This window comes from Ipomoea nil, unplaced genomic scaffold, assembly GCF_001879475.1.
Source record: "Ipomoea nil cultivar Tokyo-kokei standard unplaced genomic scaffold, Asagao_1.1 scaffold0268, whole genome shotgun sequence".
Classification (NCBI taxonomy): Eukaryota; Viridiplantae; Streptophyta; class Magnoliopsida; order Solanales; family Convolvulaceae; genus Ipomoea; species Ipomoea nil.
This window is the reverse complement of record NW_017616696.1, coordinates 2255916-2267332: the sequence shown is the minus strand read 5'-3', so window position 1 is coordinate 2267332 and position 11417 is coordinate 2255916. Positions and strand designations below refer to the sequence as shown.

At 33.9% G+C, this 11417-nt stretch overlaps 2 protein-coding genes across 2 annotated transcripts; one reads left to right on the top strand and one right to left on the bottom strand.

Annotated features, from left to right (window-relative positions):
• Positions 1-4173: 4173 nt before the first annotated feature.
• Positions 4174-5981, top strand: LOC109151935 (uncharacterized WD repeat-containing protein all2124-like). Its single transcript, XM_019299530.1, has one exon. The coding sequence runs from the start codon at positions 4299-4301 to the stop codon at positions 5529-5531; it is 1233 nt and encodes a 410-aa protein (XP_019155075.1). The 5' UTR covers positions 4174-4298; the 3' UTR covers positions 5532-5981.
• A 64-nt stretch (positions 5982-6045) lies between these two features.
• Positions 6046-8452, bottom strand: LOC109149389 (pentatricopeptide repeat-containing protein At1g26900, mitochondrial). Its single transcript, XM_019297137.1, has 2 exons — positions 6346-8452; positions 6046-6239 (listed from the first exon to the last, which is right to left on the bottom strand). Exon 1 carries the CDS (start codon positions 8425-8427, stop codon positions 6664-6666), a length of 1764 nt encoding a protein of 587 aa, XP_019152682.1. The 5' UTR covers positions 8428-8452; the 3' UTR covers positions 6046-6239; positions 6346-6663.
• Positions 8453-11417: the final 2965 nt, after the last annotated feature.

Sequence of the window (11417 nt, the reverse complement as noted above, 5' to 3'; positions counted from 1 at the left end):
CTCTCTCTCTCTCTCTCTAGTAAATAATTTGTTAAGAAAAATCCCACCCGCTCCCCGCAACCCCATTATGAAAATAAAAAAGTTTTACATGTCATATTACCCTTTTGGTTGAAATATTTTTGTCCAATCATTATTTTATACTAATATCCCACTCGTCACATTTTATATCAAGTTAGTTAACAAAATTTGACTGAACTATTTATAACTCATTTTTTTTTTTTTAGAACATAACTCTTTTTTTTTTTATATAGAATATTTAGTTTAATATGAGCATATATATATATATATATATATATATATTTTTAATACTACTAGCTCTATTAGAATGTAGTATCTGTTCATTTAATATGAGCATATATAATTTAGGGAAAATAGTACTTTTTCTCTCTGAGTTATATACCTATAGCATTTTTTTCTCCTAAATTATTGAAGTGGCTGTTTTTTCCCCTGAAATGTTAAATGGACATATTTACCCTTAAGTTAAATACTTAATTTATTTTTTTTTCAACAAATTATGACCATAATTTGGTTCAAACTAAACAAACACTATAGTAACCAAACCGAAATATTCTAATTACAATTTAGAATCGAAATTCGATATTTAGAGTTTATTAAAATCGTGAACCGGAACGGACGGTTCATGTTCCGAACTGAAAAAATAAAATACATTTATTGTTGAATTTAGACTATTTTAAAATAAAAAATAAAATTTTAAAATAAAGACGGTTCAAAATCGCGAATTAGATCCGGAACCGCCGGTTCACGGTTCAAGATTCAATTTTTTTGATACATAATTTTAATAAATTGACATTTAAATATTGGGTTCTAGATCTGAATTATAACCGTAAAACTATTAATTGGATTGCTTTAGTATCCGGTTCAATTCAAACCAAACCGTGGTCATCCCTACGTATACGCAATAATTTGTTGGATTAATAAAATAAATAAAATGTTTACTTTAAGGGTATAAATGTCAATTTAGGGGCTGTTTGGTTCACGGAATGTTAGATTACCTTAGGGAATGTTAGATTGCTGGGAATGTTAGATTACTGGGAATGTTAGATTCCCGTGTTTGGTTAAAATTGGGTATGTAATATAATCATGTTTGGTTTAGGGTTATCTTTTATACACACACTATAATATCCTTAATATATTTTCATATATTTTAATAAATTTAAAAATTAAAATAAATAAATAAGATAATGGTATCATATATAATTACATGATTTTAAAATATTAACTAAAATCTTGAACTTAAGAAAAAAAATTATTTTATATGCTAACATAACATAATAAAAATAAAAAATAATTATATATATATATATATAACTAACATAACCAAGGTTATCTTACATAACCTAAAAAATTGAGGGGGCGTTTGGTTCAGGTTATATAACATAACCAAGGGAATGTGACATTCCAAAGCTCACATTCCGGTGTTTGGTTCATATTATCTTAGGGAATCTAACATTCCCAAGGAATGTCACATTCCCTCCACATAGGATTTTGAAGGGAATGTGATTCCCTTCAAAATCTTAGGTAATGTAAGATAACCTTGGTTATCTTAAGGATATTATAGTGTGTATAAAAGATAACCCTAAACCAAACATGATTATATTACATACCCCAATTTTAACCAAACACAGGAATCTAACATTCCCAGTAATCTAACATTCCCAGCAATCTAACATTCCTAAGGTAATCTGACATTCCGTGAACCAAACGACCCCTAGGTAATCACATTCCCTTCAAAATCCTATGTGGAGGGAATGTGACATTCCTTGGGAATCTTATATTCCTTAAGATAATATGAACCAAACATGGGAATGTGAGTTCTGGAATGTCACATTCCCTTGGTTATGTTATATAACCTGAACCAAACGCCCCCTTAATATATTAAGGGGAAAAGGCACCACTTTTAGAATAATTGAGGGGGCTAATGTGCTTACCTAAATAATTGAGGGGGAAAAAGTGCTATAAGAATATAACTCAGGAGTAAAAAGTGCCATTTTCCCCATAATTTATGAGTCATGTCTTTTTTTTTTTTTTTTTTTTAGAGTAAATTTATGAGTAATGTTATGCATTATTTTTTAAAATTTTAATTCTTGATGTGGCATTATTTAATTCAATTAATTACAAGTAGGTTGAATTAACCAAACTCATGGATATTCAATGTATGTAAGCTACATTAGGAAGGAAAAAATTATGAAGGAAGTATATTTCAAAATTTGTATACTTGAGAACAATATTATTATTATTATTATTATTATTATTATTATTATTATTATTATTATTATTATTATTATTATTATTATTATTATTATTATTATTATTATTATTATTATTATTATTATTATTATTTTGTACGGAGTATTAGATTATTATACAAATTTTTACAACTCGTAATAGGATTTACTAATTTTAGATGGAGTAAACATTAAATGAAGTAGGACAAAGTAATTGTAATGTCCCAGGAAGGGTAAGGAGTGAATATTATAATATTAATTTAAGAAAAAGGTTCCATATATACTATTACAAATTTATAATTACTATTCTTTATTAGTCGCTCTCAAATTAAAAAAAAAAAATTATTTTATTTTATAATCTATTAGTTAATTGACTGATTACACCTTAAATTAATAAGAAATTGATATATCTAATAAAATAATGACACTCTCACATTAATATATAGAGTAATAATTGTAGAGGTTCTAATTTTTTTTTTTAACCAACCAATTATAGGTTTCATTATAACCTCAATGGAGGCGTATAATTATAAGAAATGGGATACCCTACATATACACACTACTTGCTTCAATTAAGGTTCGAACCTATCACTTCTTGCTTAGGAGAGCAATCTAATACTAGTGGACTACAAGCCACTTGGTAGTTGAGAAAGTATATGAACAGATACTATATTGTAATATAGCCAGTAGCATTAAAAAACAATAGTCTCAGGTGGAACAACATCTCAGAACTGGCAATCTACTTGAGTTGTCCCTCGAACATAAGAAAATGATATTCAACTAAACGAGGAACATAAAAGATTACACTGATATACCAAGATTCGAGAGTAAGACCGGGTAACCTACTCACCCCGTAAGACATGACACAAATTGACATAGTCACACAAATTTTTCTCCCAAAATGTTTGAATTCCCAACCCCAAAGGCCCCCTCACACTCCGGCCCGACAGAGCATTTTGGAGGATGTAAATCAGGATGACTCAATGGTTTAGTAGACAAGGTCAAATACCTGTGAGCACAAGAAATCTATCCACTTTGAACATAATTCCCACACTGCCGCCGCCTAGGTTCGAACTTTGGAGTTTGGACATAATTCTAGTATGGTGTTTTATTTTAGGGAAAATGGCACTTTTTCCCCCTAAGTTATATACTTATAGCACTTTTTCCCCCTGAATTATTTAAGTGGCTCTTTTTCCCCTTGAAATGTTAAATGGACATATTTGCCCTTAAAATAAATATTTCATTTATTTTTATTCTCCAACAAATTATTACTATAATTTGGTTCAAAACCCTAAACCCTAAACCAAAATATTCCAATTACAATTTATAATCAAAACGCGATATTTAGAGTTTATTAAAATCACGAACCGGAATGGCCGGTTCATGTTCCGAACTGAAAAAATAAAATACATTTATTGTTGAATTTAAACTATTTTAAAATAGAAAATAAAATTTTAAAATAAAGACGGTTTAAAATCGCGAACTGGATCTGGAACCGCCGGTTCACGGTTCATGATCCAATTTTTTTTATTCTTAAATTTAATAAATTGAAATTCAAATATTGGGTTCTAAATCTGAATCATAACTGGAAACTTTTAATTCGATTGCTATAGTGTCTGGTTCAGTTCGAACCGAACCGTGGTAATCGCTGTACATATACGCAATAATTTGTTGGAGAAGTAAAATAAATAAAATGTTTACTTTAAGGGTAGAACTGTTAATTTAATATATTAGGGGGGAAAACCACCACTTTTAAAATAATTGAGGGGACTAATGTGCTTACATAAATAATTGAGGGGGGAAAAGTGCTATAAGTATATAACTTAGGGGAAAAATGTGCCATTTTTCCTTTATTTTAATAGAAAAATAAATTTTGTTTTGGAGTGTGACTATATGCGCGCATCTACATAACGTCTCAATTTTCCCCTTTCTATTAAAGCATATAAATAAGTGCTTCAAATTTTCATCCAGATTATCACTATTCCTCTCTCTCTCTCTCTCTCTCTCTCTCTCTCTCTCTCTGCTACACAGAATCAAGAAGAAGAAGACGAGATGCCGCTGCATTCGAGGAATAATGGTGGGCTATCAACGCCATTGTTGTCTTCCTCAACACCGAGCAGCAGCAACAGCAGCGATACAGATGAAAGCCCAGCACCATTATCAAGAAGATACAACAATGACTTCCCAGATCTCCATTTCACCATTCCAAAACCACCCATCTCCTCCTCTTTCCAGTCCTACAAGTCCTTGGCGGTGCTCTCCGGCCACATCGGCTCCGTCTCCTCCCTGGCATTATGCGGGGAGTTCATCCTCAGCGCCTCACAAGGCCGAGACATCATCGTATGGCAGCACCCAGATCTCCGCCAATTCACCAAATTCGGCCAGGGCTCCGGCTCCGTGAAGGCCCTTTTAGCCGTGGGAAACCGAGTCTTCACAGCCCATCAAGACACCAGAATCAGAGCCTGGAAGGTCTCCAGAAGCTCCGAGAATGTCTTCCGGATCATCAACACACTCCCCACCACCAAAGACTGTCTGGGCAAGCTCATGCGGCAGAGCAATTACGTCCAAACTCGAAGGAACCACAAGAAACTCTGGATCCAACACGCCGACAGCATCTCCTGTTTAGCATTCCACAATGGGTACATATACTCAGGTTCCTGGGACAAGACATTGAAGGTGTGGAGGCTTTCAGATTTCAAGTGTGTGGAGTCTATCAAAGCTCACGACGATGCGATAAACGCTTTAATCTCGAGCAACGGGGCTGTGTATTCGGCTTCAGCAGATGGGAGAATCAAGGCCTGGAGGAGAACAGAAGGGAATTCCATTTCCACACATTCCCTGGTGGAAATCTTGGAGGGGCATAAAGATGTTTCTTTCAACACTGTGGTGGCTTGTGAGGATGGGAGGTTTTTGTATGGTGGAGGGTCGGATGGGTATGTGATGGGGTGGGGGTGGGGGGGGAGAAAGGTGTGTGAGGTGAAAGCACATGAAATGGCTGTTTTGTGCATGTGTATAATGGGGGATTTTGTGTGCAGTGGTTCAGGTGATAAGAGTATAGGGATATGGAGGAGGGAGATGAATGGTGGGATATTTAGAGTTGGGGTTATAAAAGGGCATGAAGGGCCAATTAGGTGTCTTCAGGCATCACCCCTTAGTGTGGGGGGTGGGTTCATGCTCTACAGTGGAAGCCTTGATAGAAGCCTTAGGGTTTGGTGGGTTCCCAAGTACTGTGACACTGCCAAATCTGAGGAAAAATCTGTGTTTTTGAGGTTGCCTTCTGCGTAAGAGTTCTACTACATGGACTTTCAAATGTTACTCTTTAAATTGCGGGTACTGATAAAGCTACTTTTTGCATGTGGGTCCTAATATAAGTGTTTACATCACGATTTTGTGTGTGGGAGTAAAAATTGGAAGTATAGAACAGAACAGAAATGTTTAACCTGGTTGCTGCATAGTTATGTTTCTTGAAGAAGCACTGGTCTGGTTTTTTTATGCAGTGCTTTTGGAATCTTGAGAGTTTTGGGGTGGATTGGAGAATGGAGGTTTGTGTTTTCTGCAGTTTGTTTTTGGAGGATTTAATTCTGTGAATGTGGAGTATGGGGAGTTATAGGACATGATCAAGAATGTGTTGTTTCATTTTTTTTATTAGTCACAAATAGTTCATTTATTTTTAATTGTAATTATGCCTACACAGTGATTGGAATCAACGAATAATACTATAGTTTTTATTCTTTGGAATAAAGGTCGGATAAATCATCCAATCAATGAATTGTTTTTAGTTCGATCGACTCAATTGCAGTTTGTTGTGTAGTATAACATATTAGCAGTCATAATAAGCCTCTTATGTTCAATTTTTCACATTGATTCATAGTTAATTCACTCTCATGAAATGCAATTTACATCATACATTCATAGCTGATGATAACCTGGTGGAAGATGAATAAATCCATGGTCAAACCATTCACCAAATTCATCACTGTTCTATCACCCCACCTACACCAACCAAAATCAGAGTCTTTACACACAACACACATATATACGGATATAGATACATACGCAGCAAGAGAAACAACAGAGCAAATAAGAAATGAAAAATTACCCATTGCTGGAACCATAAGATAAACTTCATGACCTCCGTAACGCCATGCAAATACTGTCTTCACCATTTCTGTTCAAGATTCTAACTTTAAGCTCGCATATATGCAGGCAGTGCTAAATATAAGATTTGCATATAATTAAGCTCAGTAACAAAAAGACTTTTAAGGATAATTTCATAAACCACTAACGCTGCAAACCCAGTTTTTGATAATTGGGAAGCACAAGACATTAAAACCGGTTGAATTTGGTACCTTCAGTTTTTTGAGTTTGTGTTGATCAATATGATTGTTCCTTTGCATTACTGAACCGTGACCTCTGATCATGCAGCTACTCGACTAAACCCTACTTGCTTCTTTCCAATAGGAAAGTATTTCCATTCTTCTATTGGTTTGCCTTCAATCTTCTCAAGCATGCTTGCATGATCTTCCATCCTTCCCGCAATGGCATAGGCACTAGTGAGGGTGAGTGAATCAGCTGGATGTTCATCAAATCTTTGCTCCAATTCTCTCTTAACCTGTTCCCCTAAACTAACGTCGCCATATACTCTGCAAGCTGCCAGTAACGCACGCCATGCAGTAGCATCCTCCTCAACGGGCAAGCTCTTGATTAGTTTCCGGGCTTCTTCTAACAACCCAGCACGGCCCAAGAGATCAATCACACATCCATAGTGCTCAACCTTTGGGGACAAGGAATATCGCTCCACCATTCTCCTAAACCACCTCTTCCCATCAAGAATCAATCCATTGTGGCTACAGGCATTCAACACTGCCAAGAATGTGACTTCATTAGGCCTGAACCCTTCTTCCTCCATTCTGTGAAAAAGTAAAATCGCGTTTTCTGCCTGGCCATGTACTCCATAGGCAGAAATCATAGCGGTCCAACACATAAGATCTTTCCTGCCTACATTATCAAAAACTTCTATAGCCTCTTTGAGTAAACCACACTTTGTATACATGTTTATAAGAGCAGTCCCCGAAATTGCATCTATTACTAACTGGTGCTCTTTTATGTAGTCATGGACGCATCGGCCAACACTAAGGCCACCAGAGGCTGCAGAAACTGAAAGCAAACCTACAAAGGTAGATGAATTTGGCTTCACTCCTTGAACCTTCATTAAACTCAACAACTTGAATGCTTCTTCTGGCATTCCACTTTTAGCGTATCTATCTATCAAACAATTCCACAAGACGACATCTTTTGCATCGGCTTCGTCAAAGACTTTGCGCCCTGAACCAATGCCACTTGTTTTTCCATACATCGAAATCAAAGCACTGGTCACATTCAAATTCATAGAAAGACCAATCTTGATGCAATACCCATGTATACATTCTCCTCCTAAAACATGACCCTTTAACTCACCAACAACAGACAAAATACCCAAAATTGTAGTAACACTAACACCTATACCATCTCTATGTATCTGTTTAAACAAATCTACAACTATGCTATACTTGTGTACACAAAGATACCCACCCATCAAAGTGTTCCACGACACCAAGTCTCTCTCCACAGAAAATTCATCAAACAGTTTGTGTGCATCACTGACCCACCCACAAGCACAATAGAAATGCAAGAGACTATTCATCACATTGAGAAATAAGACAAACCCATTTCTCAAGAGAACCGAATGAACACCTAAACCAGCCCATATTTCAGAAGCACGGGCACAAGATTTGAGGGCAGAGACAAAGGTGAACTGATCAAGCATTAAACTCTGTGCCCTCATATGATTGAGGAGAATAAGGGCCTCTCTTGGTTGATCACTGATTGAATAGCTTCTAAGCAAGGTGTTGAACATGTAAAGGTTCGGGCTTTTAATGTATTTGAGAATCTTGGCTGCATAACTGGTGTGGTGGATCGAATTGGCAAGAAGTTTGCTGAGAGTGAAGGGGACCAGGTCGAGGCCAGTCTTGATCATTAATCCGTGGATTTGACTTATTTCTAAAGTTCCTTTGCATGATTGCAGCAGAAAAACAAGATTTTGATTTAAAGAAAGTGTAGATTGATGGCGTACTCGGAAGAACTTTGGCAAGAAAAGTTGACATTTTTGCCGTAGGAGAGGAGGTATAACGGTGGTGTTCATAAGCTCAAAGCAATTTTAGGCTCTTCAAAATTTTACAATTATTCTTAACATATACTAGTACTTCACCCGTGCGATGCACGGACATAAATTTGAAAAAATTGCATTTATGTTAATAAATTGAAAGTAATTTTATTTGTTATTATAGATTTATAGTGGCAATATAAATAATTTTCGAAATTGGCCGCGTTTCTAAATTTTAAAAAACGGTTACATATATACAAAACAATAATAACATTATGATATGACATTGAATATCGGTAAAAAATTACAAATTATTGAAAATTTCTTTGTACACTACATTTTCTGCAGTGTTCAAACCCACAGTAGAGTCTCCACATATTAAGATTTTTAGCCCATCTGGATTCAATGTCCATGGGCTGCTACATACAACTGTCCATGGTTAAACACGGGTTTCTTTAATAGTAGTCCCACATGAGATAAAGTTTGTCCTTGACTCTTGTTTATTGTCATAGCATATGACAACATTATTGAAAATTGCTTCCTCTGAAATTTAAACGGTAGTCTTGGGTCAGAAGGAGTCAATCCCAATCGTGGTATTAGTACCCTGGTGCCTACATTGTTTCCACACAGAATTTGAGCTTCAATCACATGATTTTCTAATCGTGTAATGATCAACCTTGTACCATTGCACAATTCTAAGGAGTGGTCTATATTTCTAAGCAGCGATCCAAATTCTATATTCTATTGAATTTATGTTAAGAAATTGAAAGTAATTATTTTTGTTATTATAGTTGCAACATAAACAATTTTTCGAAATTGGAAGCGTTTCTAATTTTTTTTTAAAAAAAAATTGTTACATATATACAAAACAATAATAACATTATGATATGACATTTAAAATCCCAACAAAATTACAAATTATAGAAAATTTCTTTGTACACTACATTTTCATTTAACTGATTTCATGGACTGCTGAAACTGATTTCATTCCAAAAAGTATTTATTAGTTAGGTACCTAAACTTTTTAATTTTTATTTACTGAATTATAATTTGCTTTTTTTAAAGTATTTATGTCAAATAAGTTTTTTCCTCTTTAAAAAAAAATAATCTGGATACTTTTTTTTGGAAATAAAACAATTACTTAGGTATTTCCTTTCTTTCTAAAAAAAAAAAAAAAAGAATATGGAACCTTTGATTTTAAAATAAACAATTTTGTGTATTTGATTTATTTCCAAGGCCAAAATTGTGTTAGCTGAACACATAGTTATCTCAAATGATTGTTAATACTGTATTGTTGTTGTGAATTTGCAATATTATTGCTAATTTTTCTTCCTTAAAATTATTTTTTCCTATATCTATATATATGTATTTATGTTCTAAACCTATTTTTACCTTTGAAACCTATTTAATTTAGTGCATGTTTAAGATATTTCACATCTACTGTCCAAAATGCATGAGAAGCCAGACACATCTGGATGTAAACATACACTTGAAAGTTAACTCAATTACATTTCATAAATTTGTTTGTAGGCCATTCAAATATTTCATAAAGTATTTCCAAAAATTGTAAGGCTTTATTGTTCATTTTAATATAGTTATTGTTTAAAAATTAAAAGCTTTCATAACCACTCTGAATGTTGTTGAGAAGCCATACTCAACTGGATGAAGACTAAGTCTCCTTTTAAGGTAATTTTTGGCAATAAAATATTTAAATTTTAGCATATAATCATTGAAGTATTTGAAGTTAATTTTGTTTTCTTCTATTTGTTTGTAGGCCATTCAATTTTGGATTAAAAATATATAAACCTTAAAGAGTTATAGGGAGCAAGAATTTTTGCTTCTAATAATAATAGGGAGCGCAAGAATTTTTCAAATTAAAAATGTGCACAATTTTGCTTCTTTGTGCTAAATTCATCTTTGTTGAACTAAAAAGAAATTTTGTTTACAAAGTTATAATCTAATATTTAATAATAATATAATACTAATATAAGGGAAATTGTATTTTCATCCCTAAATGTTGGTTATGCTCACTTTTCATTCATGAGTTTTCATTGTAATTACACTTTTCTGACCTTGTTAATAATAATAAGAAAAAAATGTCAAATAGGCCACTGAACTTTTACACATTGTGCAATTGAACCATCAAACAAAAAAAGTGTGCAATTATACTATTAAACATTCAAAAATTGTGCAAATATCATTATTTACAGGTTACTTTCAAGTTTTCTATAAATATGATATGATGTCATAATGTCACATTATATATAAAAAATTATTTTAATTATTATTTTTCGAAATTAAAAAAAAAAAAAAAAAACTGGAAATAACCTGTTGATATGCATTCCCATTTTTCATAGAAATTTTGCAGTTACTTGACCTCTGGGCTGATCAGTTTAATAAACAATGAGTTTGACATGTCTGATCAGCCCAACATAAATCTGAGCCCAAGTATAAACTGCCATCCAACTCGTTTAAGAAAACATTTCACCATTCTTCACCATTTCGGCCTTCAATTTCATCCCCTCAGCTCTCATGTCTTCAAACACAACCTCACTCTACCGATTTAGAAATTTCATATGCTCTACCGTTCCACAGATTTTATGAAGCATGGACCAATCTTTTGAGTGTTGATTCCTCATGGTCAGCGTTGGAAGACCAAAGAAGAACAAATCACCTACACACCGCCACATCAGCTTAAGGACCAGATGAAAAAACTCCGGCAACCATGGCGATACAGAGAGCTTTCACACAGTAAGTATTGATTATTTTATAGTGCTAAAAAACCAATTAAATTTTTCGGTTTCAGGCTAAAAAACTTTTCGGTTTATTATCAAAATAAACTTTTCGGTTTCAGGCTTTCATCCACCATTGCCACCACCAACCTGTCGACGTCGTTGCGTCGATGCCTTCTTCCAAAAGAACTCATAATTATAGTATAATTCGCATTTGAAAATATTCATAAAACCCACATCCGAGTCTCGAAATTGGAATGACAGGCACTGGGAATTTCGATTCCTAATTATACACAA

Excerpts from the sequence above, each read along its gene's own strand:
- LOC109151935 (XM_019299530.1), top strand. The coding sequence starts at position 4,299 with ATGCCGCTGCATTCGAGGAATAATGGTGGGCTATCAACGCCATTGTTG.
- LOC109149389 (XM_019297137.1), bottom strand. The coding sequence starts at position 8,427 with ATGAACACCACCGTTATACCTCCTCTCCTACGGCAAAAATGTCAACTT.